This window comes from Fistularia commersonii, chromosome 23 (assembly GCF_037954325.1).
Source record: "Fistularia commersonii isolate RoL2024-O1a breed Wild chromosome 23, RoL_Fcom_v1.0, whole genome shotgun sequence".
In the NCBI taxonomy this organism is placed as follows: domain Eukaryota; kingdom Metazoa; phylum Chordata; class Actinopteri; order Syngnathiformes; family Fistulariidae; genus Fistularia; species Fistularia commersonii.
In genome coordinates this window covers 3,998,004-4,016,384 of record NC_141306.1, presented here as the reverse complement: position 1 = coordinate 4,016,384, position 18,381 = coordinate 3,998,004, and the positions used below count along the sequence as shown (strand labels likewise).

General features: G+C 42.3%; 1 protein-coding gene across 1 annotated transcript; it reads right to left on the bottom strand.

Moving 5' to 3' along the window:
• Nucleotides 1–3,709: 3,709 nt before the first annotated feature.
• mvb12ba (multivesicular body subunit 12Ba) lies at nt 3,710–18,147 on the bottom strand. The gene is made up of 10 exons (XM_086170220.1): nt 17,947–18,147; nt 13,312–13,429; nt 12,880–12,987; nt 12,664–12,760; nt 12,449–12,578; nt 11,890–12,033; nt 10,900–10,994; nt 9,485–9,540; nt 9,164–9,223; nt 3,710–7,739 (listed from the first exon to the last, which is right to left on the bottom strand). Exons 2-10 carry the CDS (start codon nt 13,420–13,422, stop codon nt 7,653–7,655), a joined length of 888 nt encoding a protein of 295 aa, XP_086026346.1. The 5' UTR covers nt 13,423–13,429; nt 17,947–18,147; the 3' UTR covers nt 3,710–7,652.
• Between the last annotated feature and the right edge of the window lie 234 nt (nt 18,148–18,381).

Sequence of the window (18,381 nt, the reverse complement as noted above, 5' to 3'; positions counted from 1 at the left end):
TTGGGCCGATGGCAGGAGGGAAACAAATATTGCAGATATTGGCAATACACAATCGCAACACAATGAAAATCACATGACAAGAATTGTTGATGTTAGTGTGTTAGGGTTAAACACATTTTTCCAAAATGCAGTTCGTTCTTACTGCCCTGGGGTTGGGAAGAGACGTTCGTTACACACACACACACACACACACACACACACACACACACACACACACACACACAGTGATCTACCCCTAAAACATCAACTGCAGTTATTATAATAATTATTATTATTGTTATTATTACATGATAAGATAAGATAAGATAAACTTTACTGATCCTCATAGGGGAAATTCTTTTGTCACAGCAGTGTAACATTTATTGTGTCAATAAATATGAATATAAATATAAATAAAGACAATTAGAAGATAGCAAAAGACATCCACGAATGAATAGACAACAGAGAGAACAACTCCAACATCAAGGATAAGAATGGACAACAGAATGGGGAAAAAAAGACAAGGGTGAAAATAGACAGCCAAAATGACAACAGGGGTAGGAACATAAACAGTGACAATAGCAATGACAAAAACAAACAGAAATAAGCAGGATGCGAATGGGCTGAGACCAACAAGGATAGAAATAGACAACAGCGTTAGGTCATGACACGTGTGGATGGGTGAGGTTGTGATAGCACAGATGCACCTCCGGACAGTTCGAGTCCTGTGCCGTCCAGACTGCTGTTATACTCTTATTATTAATACTATTATTATTATTAGATGTACATTTTCCATTTTTTTATGTTGTATGAATATGAATAACTCACCCTCAAACAAGGCAATATTACCTTAAAACCCATGCAATAATTTATGTTTTGGCAAATTTTGCTTGAATGTATTATTTGTACTATTATTAAATGTGATTTCTATAGTGAATATATTGGTAGACGGATGCTGGAATTGGAGCTGCCAGGCAGGAGGTCTCGATGAAGACCAAAGAGTAGATTTATGGATGTAGTGAGAGAGGATATGAAGGTAGTTGGCATGAGAGAGGAGGATACAGAGAATACATGGTTAGATGGAGATTGTGTATTCGCTGTTGTGACCTCTAAAGGGAAAAGCCGAAAGGAAAAGATTAGTAGTGATTTCTGATCGATATTTAGCCCTCCAAAAAAACTCCAATTTTATCAAATCTAAATATTTTAGTTACTTTAACAAAATCAATGAATTCATAAATACACATCTAACCTTTGAATATGTAGATTGTTTCTCATATTTCTCATCTCACTATTAAGTATTTCAAATCCAGACAAATTATGGAATACAGATGTGATTTCATGATAAAAACTACATTTTCACTACTGTTGAAATATTTATTATTCATTAAAATGTCTCTCTGGGTGCTGCAGAGAGCTATTGGCATCGATTGGTCATGGGTTCACATGTTGCAAGTACCATGGTGTTACTAGTTACCATGTGGAAATGGCATTCAAAAAGTTTGTTTGTCAGAAAACTTCTAGTGAGAAAAACATATATTTAAACACATACAAAAACATATATGTATGTGTATATACATATATATATATATATATATATATGTATGTATTATACATTTCAATCATTTTCCACATAGTGTAGATGAAATTCCGTATGATAATGACATCTAGTGGCCAAAATCAGAATTACTCCAATAATATATTAAATTTGGCAAATTTGGTCTTGGCAAAACTCAAAGCTTTATTTGGTTAAATCTGGTCTTCACTGTCTTACTCAAAGTTTGTGTAAATGTTTAAAAGATTGTCCCACACTTTCATTCACATCTTTGCTTTGACTCTTACAAGTAGCTGATTTTTCAAAGCGAGCAGTAAAACAGTTTCCTAGGAAGTCATTGCCACTTCTAAACACGTTTGTTCTTTGGCTTTTTGTTTTTTTTTAGTATTTTTTTTTTTTTTTACAAATGAGGGCTAAGATGTGTTTGCGATAAATGCTGTGTAAAACCAAGCCGCCTCCTTGAAGGGGATCTGGTGGTTCCAACACGAAGCACTTGAAGTTATAACAGCTGTTAAAAGCAGACTGTTAAGATTGAAAAGAATGAAAGTCAGTGTAATATCTCTGTTGGTGGTCTGGAAGTCCCTCAGACATGACCTGAGATCCCCCCAGGAATTGACGTAAAGGCATATGATATTTTTCAGTCGCTGTCTTAATTCTGCACTGAGCAGAATTTGTATTTGATGAGTTAGCAAACTGTAATTTAAGTCGTATTTTCCGTGAGTGACACTATCCGGTAACTCCGAACCCTCTTCAAGAAGCCACGATAAAATGATTAAAACTAGCGGTGACATCCGTCGGGCTGCATCGGGAGGCGGCGAGAGCTCGAACCACGCGTCTGCCAGGGATATAATTGTCGCCATTTCTAAGTAAACCGTCGAGAAAACAACACGGCGAGCGGTGAACCAGCGGCAGTTTGGAACATGTGTGCCTGTTAAAAAGCGAAGGCAAAATAGTCAAAGGACTAGTCTCTTGAGGTTTGCTGTCATCTCAGCTTTGACGTCAGTGGGAAGCTCTTAAAAAGGAGATCAAAACTTCCAGATTTTAGCGCTGGAAAGTGAAAGCCTTGTGGCTCAGCTGTCGGAGCGAGGCGTCTGTCAGATCCGAAGGTCGGCGGTTCGATTCCCGTCTGATCCCCGGGCAAGACGTCGAATCCCAAGGTGGTCCGGTCAGTGCCTCGCGTGGCAGCTCCACCGCCGCCGGTGTGTGTGTGTGTGTGTGTGAGGGTGAATGCCATCTAGCCCCACACACACACCTTTTATTCATTTCTTTAAAATCTCCTCTATGTGTTCATGAAAAGTAAGCTGAATCAAACTTGAGGATGCACTGCCCGTTGCTTGGCAACAGCATCTGCAGCTCACCTAAAGAGCCTTTCCTTTTCATGTTAGGATGGTTTATTAACATAAATACAGGAGCAACATGTGGAAACGGGTACAAAAAGTTGAAACTAAACTGTGAGGAAAGGACAAGGGGAGCAGGGTGACTGTGAAAAACAAACAACAACAAAAGATTTTCCAGTCCAAAAACGCTTTTCAAAAAGTTCAAAACCACTGAAATGAATAAATAAGTCATCGTAACAAGAGGAAACCTGAATTGCGATTTGTTAGGGATGGAGATGACGGAAAATGGTGGGACGTGAGATTGAGGGCTCGTGATGAACGATGGCAGACGGAGGCGTGGAGCTGTTAGAGCTGCAGACATCAGGAAACCAGGAAAGCAGTAAAACACCCAGTTCTCTGATGTGATTCCACACCTGTATTTAATACAGGGATTTTATGTGCCCCCCCCCTTTGAGGTTTCCACAGCGGGCCTGAACGTGCGCTGCAACTTCCAACTTCCTGTTTGTCCTCTTACCCTCTTTATTCTCGTTGAAATCTTCTTGTCTTGAAACCTGGACTTGAATTTCTTCACTTTTAAGATGTTTCACCCCTCATCCGAGTGACGGGAAGGTCGTAAAGCTTACTGTTATTTCGAAATAAAAAGTAGAAATACAGACGCTACTTCGTGGATTTTCGGCTGGTTCTGGGACGAGGGCTGAAATTCAAGTCCAGTTGCCAAGTTAAGAGGATTTCAACAAGAATTCACCTTGAACTGGATGTGCAGAACCTCCAGACATTTCCCTCCTTATGTGCGACCCAAGTTATACCTTTCTGCAATAAAAACTATGAAAAACAACTTAAGTCAGATACTTAGTTCATAGTTTAATAAAAGATTCTTTATAATACAAATCCAACTATGGTTGTTTTGTTCAGTGACATAAAATCGCTTTATGAGACAAACAAAGAGCCGTGACTCCGGAATAAACTACAAAAATAACTGTCCAATGACGTCACCTTGCCAACATGCACTGATCATAAAGTTAGTTGTTATTTTTTGATTTTTTTTTTAAGTTTTCCACAAACCTACATCATAGTGAGAGCTGCAGCGGAGGAAGGACACACACATGTGGAGGGCGCCCTCCGCTCCACACACACACACACACGCACACACTCACACACACACTTTTAACATCTCACATGCATGAGGAGCACACACCCTGTAGGACAAGTGGAAACTGAAATGACTAATAAATTAAAACACAGATACAAAGTAGTTAATCCATGCATTAATGACTCGATAATATGAAGACACTAGAAGCTGTTTCCTGGCTGCACAAACCGCCGACCCAGACGTCCTTTTGGGCGACACGAAACCTGGATTTGAAATGTGTCTCCTCTAAAAGGGGGCTGGGGGTTCGAGGTTTGACTTATCACTGGCGAATATATTCTCACAGATAACATGAATGGAGAAGTAGTACAGAAAAAAAAAAAACATACACACAAATAACTGCCAAATGAAGGTGGACTGCTAATAAATAAATTAAAAAAACAAACAAGCAGAATGGAGTCGCTGAATGACTTTGTGTTAATAGTGGTTTCGGATTGTAGTGGTTGTGGGTCAGGAAATTAAGAAAAAAAAAACAAAACAGTACAAATAACAGTGACAAATGAAATAAAATATCTCTTTCATTGCATTTAACACTATACAATATTGCATTTGTGCACCAGAGCTCTAGAAGGTGTTAGGTGAAGAAATTGCTAACAAGCAAACGCCGAATACTTCTTATTCCAAACAAACGGGGGGGCGACAACGAGAAAAAAAACAACAGGTGAAAATACGAAAAGCAAACATCGTGTGTTTTACAATCTGGGACGTCCATCAGAACCAACGGGGAGAAAACAACTTTGTCGTTTTCTTGCTCCGAGGCCACGTCACTCATCCGCACGCCGCACGTTCAGATCCCAACATGCACGCGCACTTCCGAGATCACGCTTTCAAATCTCGTGACCCGACGGGAGCTTTTTCTGCAGTCTGAAGAGCAAACGTAGCTTTTTTAAATCAACTTTTGAGCTGCGCTGGACTGTTATCGCTTTGCAAGATGGGCTTCACTGACACAAGTCGAATAAACCATCAATAACTAATGTATTGCTTGTTATTGATGACTCGTGATTAGGAAATTGCGGTATTCCGAAGTTCGCCTTGGTTCGATGCAGGATCCGGGCTTAACTGACATTCAACAGACGGAACATGAGGTAGAGGGAAAGATGGCGGCGGGCGGTGAAGGGACTGGATCGGGAGAGAAGACGGGTCTTGTACATGAGCGGCCTTCATCTGAAGGATCATCTAGGCTCCCTTTACATCCAAAAAAAAAAAAAAAGTCAAGTTACAGACCCCATAATAATCACTGGCCACATGCTCCCTGTGTTCATCGCTGTGTATTGCAACAACCGGAAGGGGTGGGGCAGAATTAAACCGATAGCACAGGAAAATCACAAACAAAGCATAAATAAGCCTTTTGTTTATCCGTGTCAGATAACAGGGAGTGACTCAAAATCCCCCCCCTTTGTTTGTTTGGAATTTTACATATTGCAACTTTCACAAAATACTTAAGATGCACTTTTTTTTTTTTTTTTGTAAATTGTTGATTTAAAAATAATACCTTTTAAAGAAGTCAAGAAATCAGTGCCAGAAAACGTACCCTAAATACTTTCTTGGTACCGGCCGACGCCCCTTCAAAGATTTTCTGCGTTTTTAATTTTTTTTTATTTTTTTATTTATGTGGATCTAATTTTGGAAAGTCGGCTTGATATGAACATGATGTCATTTTGACCGTGTGAATTACACGTAGATGCAGTGAAATTATTTTGTGCTTCACATCCGGTGGGAAAAAAAAATGAAGAGACACAGGGACGAGGTCATGCTAATGTTCTGCAGAGAAGCTGAATCCTCCGACAGGTTGTGATGAAACTAAAAATTGTACAAGTGACGAGGAGTAGCTTATTTCTGCTAAGTGTTTTTTTTTTTTTAGAAAAGACAAGATTGCAGTTATTTTTTAAAATATATCTGAATTTGAATGTGCTCGAAAAAGAAGGCGCGCGCTTGGAAACCACCTTTGGAAATAGCGGTCGCGGCGGTCTCTGGACGTCCGTCCGAGGCCGCAGGGGGCCGGGAACGTTTGCGAGACCCCGGTGGAGACCAGAGGGTTCCCAAAACTCAAGCGTCCCGAGATGATTTCCAGAAATAATATTATATTCAGTGCAGCAGAGAAGGTCCCTGGTTCGATTCCCAACAGGGACCGCTATATATGGAGTCTCCGCGGGCCTCCCTCAGTCCCAAAAAACATGCAGGAGCTTCACCTTAAACTGCCGGACGTGTGAATGGTTGCATGCATCTATCCGATTGGTCCAGTTCCGGGGGGGAACCCCGTCTTTCGACCAATGACAGCCGGGATCGGCTGCAGCCCTTGACTGCAGGTATACAGGACTGTCTCAGAAAAATTAGAATATTGTGAACAAAACAAAAATTACTTTTTCATGATATTCTAATATTTTGAGATGGGATTTTTGAGTTTTCTTAAGATGTAAGCCATAATCAGCAATATTAAAATAATAAAAGGCTTGCAGTATTTCAGTTGATTTGTAATGAATCCAGAATGTATGACATTTTTGTTTTTGTAATATCACACTTTATCACAATAATTTTCTGAGACAGTCCTGTAGATTGTGAATGAACATTATATTCAACTATGAAAAGAAATCGTATTTTTAATCATATCCGATACTAAAGAAAAAATAACAGTTAAATTTTAAAACTTTTCTTTTAATTAGTTACGTGTACTTGATTTATTGTTATTTTTGTAAGATAGTGTGTAAATGTGTGAATGTCTGTTGGCCAATTAGTGTCTAGTGTCTGGCTCTGACATTGCAAACATTTTATTTTAACCGTTTTGGGGACGACGGCTTTTCTTTTTCTCCAGGAAACAAAGTCTAAAGTCAAATCCGGCTCATCCAAATTCACCATCTTGTTCAGGTGCTCTTAAAACAACCCTTGACATCGTATTTTTTTCCCCCCACGAAAAGATAAACTACTGATACCAAGCACTGAAATAAGTGGCAAAGAGTCGTGAGCGGCTCACAGTGGTTCTGAGTGTAAAAACGCAGGGACAGTCGAGCGGGTTCACGGAGCGACACAAAAACACAGTCACACCACTAAAAACTAAAAAAAAAAAAAACACGAGAGGGCGGTGAGCTCAGTGCCGGCTTCTGGGAAAAAAAAATAAGATAAAATCCCCGTTGAGTTTCCTTTTTTTCCTGCGAGAACACTTGACAGCTACTCCGAAAGAATTCATGTTAAAAGCTCTCTGTCGCACCGACACAAACATATTCATCATTATCATCCTTTTGAAAGCACATCCGTCACACAGGATGCGGAGAGTTGCATCACGGGAAACTTAAAAAAAAAAAAATGGACTGGAGTTTTCCGTCACCCCTGGCGAGCGGCCTGTTTCTTCCAACCGTACGCCGTCCCGTCCCGGCTTTAGATTTGTCAACGTAGCGTGTGATTTCCGGTCGACACGTGTAAATCCTCTTGTTTTTTTGTTTCCCAAGGGAGTAGAAATGATCCCTCCTTGACATGGCGGACCTCGCATCGTCCGTATCGGCGGTACGGTTTGTCGTTTGACAGGTGTGACAAGAGTTATGAAGGGAAGAGATGGTCGTTGTCCTCAGTAGTCGCGTGCAAGCTCTTTCCTGTCGGGAGGAGTGTGTGTCGGGGAGGGGGGGAGGGGGGGCCGTCGTCGGGCCCCTCAGGCCTCCGAGCTCAGGGACGTCCGCGTCGGGCTCGGGGGGAGGCGGGCGGCTGCGCTGTGCTCCGTGCGGAAGCTGTAGTCGTACTGAGAGGTGGACGCAAATAGACAACCGGCTGGGGTTAATGCCTGGTTAACGGTTTGATATTTCGTAACAAGTCAAAATAAGCACAACACTGCCCTCTAGTGGTGACATGGGGGAATTACAAGAAACTTGATTCTGTTGTCCGCTCGCTTCAAAATGACATTTTAACACGTCTCTCCCGATATCATCTCAGAATCAATAATCGACCATTGCATTGATCTCCGTCGCGAGGTCTGACAGGGTCAGGCCGCCTCATTAGATGCAGAGTTTGTCCTTGTTTGGGTTAGAATATCAGCAAATAAAACAGTAATAAAAACAGTAAAACGACTACCACCTCAACTACTACTAATAATATAATTGAATACAATAATAATGACAGTAATAATAATAATAATAGATTAGTATCATTATGATAATTTTATTTGATGATATATGTATTAATTATATCTATTTTTATCTAATACATATAATTTCTATATATGTATTAATAACATTATTACACCTATTACATTATTTATGATAATAGGAATAACAACAATTGTAGCACTTCTGGCCTCACTGCACGAAGGACCCTGACTACGGGTACTTCGGCTCTTCGGTGACAGAATTACACCTTTTGTAAGTCGCTTTGGATAAAAGCGTCTGCCAAATAACTTTAACGTAATGTAATGTAATCAATGATCAACATTGTGTTTGTGTCCATGTGTCTTCACTGAGATAGACATTCGCTGGACAGACTTTTCTATTGTAGCCGATCTGAACTGATTTTTGAGGCTGAACCGGTCCTTCTTAAATAGTGGGGCGCGTGTGACCCTGGGGAACATGCTTTTCTTTTTCCGTACTAGAATAAAGTATAATTGCACATCCACTACAGTAGCTGGCAGTGGCGCTCTCATTGTCAGAGTGTGCGCAGTGAGTATTAGCTCTATGATGTAGGGTTTTTTGTTGTTTTTTTTTTTGCACCGAGCAACCGATATGAAGTGCAGTAAACAAACCCTCAAGAGACAACATGAATTTTTTTTTAACATGGATGAAAAGGAAAGGCGGAGAGAGACGAAGATAATGAGACAAAAGAAAGTCACCCGAAAGCTAAGATGAGGAAATATGACGAAGCGAACGTAGCGCTCGGCTTCACTGTGAAACTTCTCTGTTACAGACTAAAAACAATGTTAATAAAGTTATTCTTTGTTGTAAGTTGAACTATACTTCTTTTTTTTTGTTCTCTTTAATGTTAATAAGGATTTAATTTTATGTAGAGGTTTACTTAAAGCAATTTTATCGACAAATGATATTATTCATAGTCACAGCGGAGAGTGGGGGGGCGCGAATTGTTTTCTTCTTGCTAGGGGAGCGTAACAGAAAATAATTGAGAAGCACTGGGCTAAACAATGAGCAAAAACAGGTAGTTCCAGCCTTTTATACTCACTTCTTTCTCGATCTCGGCCAGCGATTTGATCGTGACCCCGATGAGGTCCACCTGCTGGAGCTGAAAGAAGGAGAACGTTCAAGTCTGGTCGTGTCAGAAAATACGCACTTGTAAAATAATATTTATCCGAATCGATCTACTTTTTTAAAACAGAATCCACCGCCTTTGCTGCAATTCATGTGGTTTTGTGTTTCTCAGCTTCTGGTCGTCGATTTTCAAAATACAAGCGCAGCCTTTGGAATGTGCCGAGAACCCCGGACAGGCTAACGGCTAAATTTGACGTCAAAAAAAAGAAAAAAAGAAAACCCATTGAATACTTACGTCAGATGAGGCGCATGCGAACTTCTCAGAGATCATGAAGGGAACGCCATCCATCGCTGCAACAGACAGTGCAGGGAAACCGATCACATCCTGCCTGTTTTGATTCCCCCAAACCTGCTCCCTGAACCTACCGTATTTTCCAACTATTCACAAACTGTAACATAAGCCGCTCCGGCTAAAAATAGCTAAATACAGCGATCCCTCGCTATAACGCGGTTTACTTTTCACGGTTTCGCTACTTCACGGATTTGCATCGTGCATTGTGTTCTGCATTCTGATTGGCTAAAATGTCACTCCGCTTCTTCTCTACCTGTGCGTCAATTACGTCGCAGTTCAATATGCACACGTACGTAAAACAGCTTGCCAAATTTACATGACGTACGTGCAAATTCTCTTGCAATTTCGAGTTTCTCTAAAACCCATAATGTTGACAAAACGCTCTGGACAGACAAAAGGGCCCAAAAGGCAGCGGAAGATGCTATCTATCGCAGATAAAGTTAAACTTCTGGACATGCTAAGGGGAGGTAAAAGCTATGCGGCTGTAGGTCGGCATTACGGAATTAATGAACCTTCCGTTTATTCCATAGAGAAGGAAGAAAAAAACATAAGGACGACAGCAGCGATGTATAATAGAGTATTTAATTGTATATTAATTGTAAAAAAAAAAAATAAAGGTTTCTACTTCACGGATTTTGCCTATCACGGGTTCTTTTTGGAACGTAACCCCCGCGAAAACAAGGGTATACTGTAAATACATGTGCACATATATAGGCTGAACTTGTCTATAAGCCGCTGGTGTCCATATTGTAACATGAGATATTTACACAAAAACATTTTCCAGTAACATCCATAAATACATACTGGAAATGCTTTTTTCTGAACAGTGCCTGCAACACGGCTGATGAAAAAGATTGATAATAAATAAGCAAGGAAAAGTCCATCCATCCATCCATTCATCCATTTTCTATCCCCACTTTGTCCAACTCCAGCTGATCGCTATCTTCGTCAGAAATGAATAGCCCCGGAATTTCACGGTGACTTCATTTGTCCGACATGGAGCCCAAAAAAATCCATAAATTAGCCGCGGTGTACAAAAGCGTGAAACAAAAGTGGCGGCTCGTTGCCCCGAAATTACTTTAAGATGTGGTCCGATATGTACTGAGTTCAGCCATGTTTTTTAAATTCTTACACACTGTTAGCTACCATCGTAGCTAACAGTCATAACTCTTAAATTCTGCAAATCCACATATGCCTGTGTCATAATATCACGCTAGCAACCTCTGCAGCCCTGAATAGTCCTGATCATCAAGAGCGATGTTAAATCAGTAACTAAATCTGCCTCCGAGCAGCTCATGAACAATCCCCCAACTCAGCCAGAAACTTGTATTTTGTGCTAACGGCGAGGGTTTTCTGACCTGATATGGCGTACAGGTTGGAGTTCTGGTGTTCATAGTCCGGCCTGGTGGCGTTTTTCCCTCTGAAACTGGCCGGGAGGGTCATGGAGATATGTCTGCGGAGAGGATTATAAAAAGAACTGGGTGGCGGTGGGGTTTGCTACCGGTGGCGGTCTGTTTTACGAGCGCGCCGCTTGCTTTCTCTAGAGACGAGAGGAAACAGCTGAGGCCCGGCAGGGAGCTGTCTCTCCTCGTCAACGTCTCGACGACACCTCAGGGGATCCTCGCTCCGCACGCCTCGCGTTGTTTCCCGCTCCGCGGCAGCGATGTGCGCGTCGCGAGCGCACGTGTTCAGGAATCGGTACAACATTCGGCTTCAGGCCTTCAGGCGTGTTCTCGTTCCAAGGTCTTTGCACGGGCAGGAAGTTGCATGAGAGCGATTAGCTTTTTTTTTTTTTTTATTTTAGCAATACCATTTAAGCTGAGATGAGCAAACACATTTATTCACCTGCACTCGTGACTTGAGATGCGAGGTCTGATTTTCTTTTTTTTCTTTTTCTTCACTCTATAAATGAATTCGGGAGTGAAGCACGAGCCGCGCTGTGAAAACGACACAGCCGGTTTCACTGCAGAGCCCCGTCGCAACCAAACCCCCGATTGTTTGAATTATATCTCCGAATCAAGAGAAGCTGCAAACTCTCATGTCTATAATCGCATCGCGGCAAAGAAGAGCGCGTGAAATGAAATAACTGTGCGGGTGTTAACGCTTTCATTTCTAGCTTATGATCCAATAACATGTTTTTGCACCGTCGCTCCTATTTTTTTCCGCTTTTCCCCTCATCGCCGTGATCTAAAATAGCCCGGTTTCCCTTTCCTCGAAGAGAGAATGTTCAGGGGACGGTGAACATCCTCTTTCCTCCATTCAGAGTCGCCGACGCCCCGGATCGGTCCGGAAACACAGATCCGACACATAGAACGTCCTCAAAACACAAACAATGTAATAACGCCTACTTGGGCATGGGTGCGGCGGGGACCGGGGCCGAGCTGGAGGTGGAGTTCACATTCTGGATGTTGTTGGTGGCCGTGGAGTGAGCCGAGTCCTGCGCTCGCGGCACGTTTCCCATCCGATACCAGATCCCCATGTTGTTCAGCTCCCTGCGAAAAGTCACGATCTCAAACTCATTTTGGATTCAAAGAGTTAAGATAAGATAAGAACAACTTTATTAATCCCGAAGGAAATTGTTGTGCCAGAGTTACAGAAAATATAACAGTAATAAATAATAAAAAGAAAAGGCACAATTAGAAATGAAATAAACTATAAACTATAAAGTGTCTCAGTGAAACTATAAAGTGTCTTAGGAAACAAGTGATAGAACTATAAGTGTCTTAGTAACAAGTGAGGTAAGGAGTGCACAGTGGAGTTACCGAAATGAGTATTTGCAAGACTTCTGTATATTCTGTTTGCTGACATTCTCTTTGAGTTAAAGAGGTTTTACGACGGGAACATTTTACAAACGGCGCCGGACAAATCGGTCAATGCGGCGGAAAAACACCTCCGGAGGCCACTTACCCTATAAAGGTGTACTGCGGGGGGGCCTGCTTGGAGCGTCCCAGGATGCGGATGTCGCAGATGGCCGCCTCCGTGGAGTCCCGCGGGATAAATTTGATGCAGAGCCGCCTCTTCCTGAACGCCTGCTCCTCTGCAGAGCGCACAGATTGTTTTCGCCCGTTGTAAAAATCCGCCCCCGCCCCCCCCCCCCCCCGAAGCCTCAACCGCTGACTTACGTGTGTCGATGGTTTCCTGGATGGGGATGAAGCCCACGGGAAGGGTGTCCTTTATATCAATCAGCTTCATGTCCACGAGAACGTTTCCTAAATGGCTCTGCCGGCGGCGGGGCGATCAAAGAGGGAGATTTAAGGGCGAGAAAAGAAAGATAAGGGTGATTCCACGGCGTGTGTGTTTGCAGTGGCTGCGTCGGGCGGCGCCGGGATTCCGCTTACATTTTCCTTGGAAAAAACCCTTGTGAAACACAGGTAGCGGGTCACTTTGGATTTGAAAAGCCCGTCTTTCCACAGGTCGGCATCCAGGCCGTCCGTTGTCGTGGAGACCTGCGGAAGAGGATCAATAAATAATTTTAAAAAATCTGAAGAGAGACAGTTTGGTGCTGACTGCTGGTAATAATGAAAAAAATTATACAGCTTACTTAAGGCAACTCGAAAAACGGCTACAAACATACACAAAAGTAAAAACAGTAAATAAATAAAAGTGAATAAAATGTGGACTTTTTTTTTTGTTTTGAATGCAATCAATGTATTTTCCCTGCACAGCATCAGAAAATGTGATATTGCACAACTTTAATCAGTTTGACAGTTATTAATCTATACATCCCTTTGTTTTTGTCTGCAAAATGTGTCCCATTCTGAATAACGTACCACGTCGTATCCCGTGGGCGCCCTGTTCTTGGAGGCTACGACACCCATCCCGGTGATGGGATCCATGGGCATCTCCGGCAGAGCTTCGGAAAGGTCCCGTACCTCGGGCATTTTTGTTCTGTGACAAAAAAAAAAAAAAAAAGGGATTTAAATGAGAGTTTGAATAACGTCGTACGCGTTCGTGAACAGTCACCACCCGGCAGATGACCGGTTCGTGCGAACTAACGACCTCGTAGCGGTTTCATCAGCCGTCGGGTCGACAATACAGCTGTTGTAACGTCGCAACAACGTAGTTAAAGCTAATGAGTCCTCAAACAAATTTAAGAAGTCACAGTTTGGTGATCTCAGGCCGACAACAGACTCCATTCATCGCATTTTAAAAGGGTCGGACTCGAAAGCCTGATTTTTCCAGGGTTGGGTTTCCCCTTACGGCCAGACGAAGATAAGAACCGCCGCTTATCTCCAGACTGTGAGCGCTGGCTTATTTCTTAAGGCGTAATTAGAGTGAAAAACATTTCTACAGGGGTGAAGGACAGCAAATTCTGATTGGATCTCGATGACAGAAAACACTGGTTCCGCTGAGAGCAGAAAACATTAAGCATCACCTGCCGGATGCTGGGAAACAGGCTGGTATCCATTAGGTTTGTCTACGTCTGTGAAGCGGCTGGTAAAATGCAGACATTGACTAGTCCGGGGTCGGCAACCCGCGGCCATTTGACCCCTCCGATGCAGCTCCCTATGGCTTTTGAAAATAATTAGTATCTAATTAAAATGTATTTTATTGTAGTTGGGTCATCTTTAAAATGTAATTTTAAATTTGAAGATTATGGCGATCTTGTAACATCTAAATAAAACATGTTAAAATATGTTGTTGCTCTTCATGAGTGACTGCACGTGCCAGTAAAAAGGATGACGGCACACAGAGAGAGGACAGCATTTTTTGTTTGCTGCCAGTGGATCATTTAAGTTTGCCTTTTTTCATAAATACATAAATACAAGAGCAAAATACAAGATGGACACAAATAGATATTGAGTATTTTGCTTAAAAGTAACCTTGAACCCAATTCAAAATGTTTTGTTGCATGCAGAAATGTACTTTCATTTTGTCTGCAGTTGTTCACTGATTCAAACAAATAGCAACACATTTTGGTTATACATAGCCTAAAGGCATAAAAAATATATATTATAAATATGTTATATGCAGTGTTAATTCATTTTAAAATTCAAAAGGGTTGTGTGGTTCCCAATGTTTTCTTTACTGTGGGTAGATGTGTCCAAATGGCTCTTTGAATGGTAAAGGTCGCCCACGCCTGCACTAGTTATTCGTCAAGTTAAAGAAAAAAATTGATCACAACCTGGTTAAGGTGCATAAGGATGAAGTTATTTGTCAGATTACCTTCGCAAAGTCATGTTGATGTAATCAACCATCAAAGATTTGGTCCTCTCTATCATTTATATGGGCAATAATCTCAAAAATCCTCTTATCAGTCTGACAATAAGTCAATAATCCAGCTGACTGACACTTGGCAGGTGTATTTCTCAGGAACATGGGAATGCACAACGTCCACTGTCGGGTTCATTTCATCGAAAACTAATACACAGTTCCTCTCTGTGGACGTTGACGGCGGGTGGATTGTGACCGTTTCGACTATAAGACATCACAGCTTCCCTGGCAGCAGAATTCCTGCAGCCCCTCTGCTCTCATTGTGCTTCCCCTGTGTGACATCACACACACACACACACACACACACACACACGAACGAGCACAGCTTCCCCTTTCACAGCATGCATAGGGGGCTCCCCGTAACTTCCCGTTTGTCTGCGAGTGTCCTAAGACACCCTCCTTCCCGCTCTGCTGTGTGCCGCATCCTGCCAAGCACACCCAAACAATTAACCCTACAATGCACAAGCTGTTAGGCTGAACAATACCAGCTTAAAGTGCCTTTTAACAAGTTGGACGTGTCACATATTACTCTTTCAATTGACTATTATGGCTGTTAGAAAGATAAATTAACAGCGTACGCGGAGCACTTTAAAACGTCGCCTCGTATTCGCGTTTGTCTTGCTGGTGACAAAGCGCTTGTCGCACACATCAGGAGCGTTCACATCCATGTAATGCTCAGTATTCTTTCAGGTTAAAATCAATAGATCCTTGATAGAAACGGTATCTGAATGATAACTTAAACGAAAACAGCGGGCCGGTGACACGAATGAGTATTATTGCATCTAAGTGGGATTGAAATGGTGTTTATTCGGGCGGATTCTGCGGCCGAGCAGCAGGAGGCCTCGCTGACTTGTGAAAGGAACTCGTAAATCGAGAGGGCTCTGGAAGAAAGACAGAAAGGCCGGCTACCTAGCGGTGCAGGATACCGCAACAGAGTCGCATATTCATGAGAACCGAGCGATGTGTGATTTACTCCGAGCAGAAAGCCCTCTTAAAGCTGCCCGGACAACGGAGACCTCCTGCATTGCGTATCCTTGACGACCGTGGAATTTTACTCAAGGAAGACAGAGAATGGGAAAAAGGCTGACACAATGTCGCTGTATCTCGAGTTGAAAGGCGAAACAAAAACTGCCATCTGACCCAAGGGGACCGCAGTCCGCTCAAGTGATGTCATCACAATTGAATGGATTCTGAGACACACTCCTCTAGTGTGTGTTTTAAATGAGTGCAGACTCAGTAGTGACGAAGAGTGTCAAGAGTCAGGATAGGATTAGGATTCAAAGAAAGGCTATTTGAGCCCCCTAAAAAATTATTTCATGGCTTATGAAAGTAATAACGTGCTCATATCTTCTCTTTTCTTGTAATCTTCCAAGTATTTTATTCAGTCACAAAGGCCATTTACTTCTGGCATTAACATGGATTATGAGTGTTTCAGTCCAGAGTGGACGGCATTAAATAAAGACGTAAATGCAGCCGAGAGGCCTTTCTTGTACATCTGAGATCCGATTACGCAGACAAGGTCGTCCAAATGCACCGGTCGTTTTCTATAATATGTGCTGAAAACATATGAATTACAGCACACACACACGCCACACATAAAAATGTGAATTTCATCAAAAGAATGCGGGGCGGTACTGAAACTGAAACCAGCCTGCAATCCCGCATAGAAATGGAGAGATTATTTCCAGCATTTAAGATTGAAATCTGTGATTGTTCCATGAACTAAGTCACAACTGCTGCACTGACCGCTGAAAAACCTGCGTTTCTGTGACGTTCTGGGGGCCACAAAAGTACTTGATTGCTTCAAGATACTTCAAGATACACAAAATCGCAATATATTGTGCTAACGTCCATTACCTCGCCTCTGTTCGTCAATGTAAATGTGGAAAACACATTATTTACATAAATGTAGGTGACGTCTATGTCATTATAGTGGACAAAAAATGTAATAATCTTATTACACTGACTACTGACAGGCCTGCTAACTATCAACTACCTGAACTCAAGATTTCCTTCAAATTCCTTCAGTCAAATCAAAGTGTATGCCCAGAGACACTTGCAGGCATGGCGAGCATCATCCGGATAAGCCTGGAAAAATCTCCATCAAGCATTATTTGGCTTCATGTGCTCCTGAATGGACTCCGAAGGAAACGATCGGGGCCCCACTCCTGACACCGTTCCAATTCTCTTTGCAGAATAACACACAGAGGGCTCATTTACGACTGTTTCATACACATGGCAACACGGTCTGGAATAGCCATATGTGCTGAGCTATAAAAAAAATAAGCTGATGTGAGAATTTGCACACTTATTAGATGCACGGCGCTCACTCGAGCCAAGGCGGTGTCTGCTGGTATGCATGTTTTAAATTTTGTGTGAATATACATTCATTAATCCTTTGCAGTGTTTTATAAATGAAACCCCTGGTTACTATTTGTGAACGTATAGAGCACATTTTAAGAAGATTTTCCAGTCATCTTTCACAACTTAATACTGCAATGTAAATCAGATGATCATTTGAGAATCCCAACCCCACTTCATGCTCAGGGAAATAGCAATTTGTTTTTGTATGTATGGCCGATGATCTGAAGTTTGCGATTAAATGAATTGGACTTTTAACTGATTAATTGAAAAAGTGAACAACAACATTTCGGTGTAATTTGATTATTATCAATTGAATTAGTATCCCGAAAACATCCTCGATAGGAGGTGAACTGAGCAGGGTGTATGCAGTTTATCCGAGAAAAGCTAATATTGCCATTATCTTAGCGATCGGACCCTTTCCATGTCAACATGATTACAATAAACGCTATCTTTTCTATTTGTACTCCTTTCTTCTTCTCCAGGAGCGTTGTTCGCCCGCTATGTTTACATAGCTTAGCTATGCGACAAAGCTAGCGAGCTAGCTGGCTAGGTAGCTAGCAACACCGTACCCAAACACCAGCTGCGACGGCTAGCTGCGCTGCTCCTGCGCGGCCAGCTTCTTGGATCAAAATGTTCTCCGTCTCACATTAAAACAATTGTTTCAACACAAAATCGCAAGCTTAATGGAAAGAGAAAACAACTGGCTTATCCGTTTATCTAAGATGTTTTAGATCGGAATATCTTTACAGAGAGAGCTCGCTGCTACAGACAAGACAGATAATGAGAGCTATCATGAAAGTGGCTTGTGCTACATTTAGTCCACTTACCCAGCACGGCTAACACTTCAATCCGACCGGCCCCGGCGTCTCGTCTTCTCCGGTAAACTCTCTTTGGAGCGCGAAGGGATCCCGATCCTTTAGCGGAAAGGCTGCAATCAACGAACGGATCCCAATATATTGATCGCGTTCGATATGCTTTGCATCGTGGTTGATCAGCTAGCGCCCTCAATAGTGGGGTTGCCGTGCAGGAAGGAGGTGGAGGGTGGAGGGGAGACTAAGCAGCGTGGGAGGGAGGGTTCATCGAGTCAACCCGGGGAGCCTTACCCTAAAACCCGCCCTAAATACACAGTACAAGCACATGCAAGTACTACACTTGTACTGCACTACTACCACTACTACTACTATTATATGTGTGGACGCCCTGATCAGTGATCCAAAGGCTGCTGACCCTCCTTAACCCTCCAGTCTGTGACAGTGATTTCA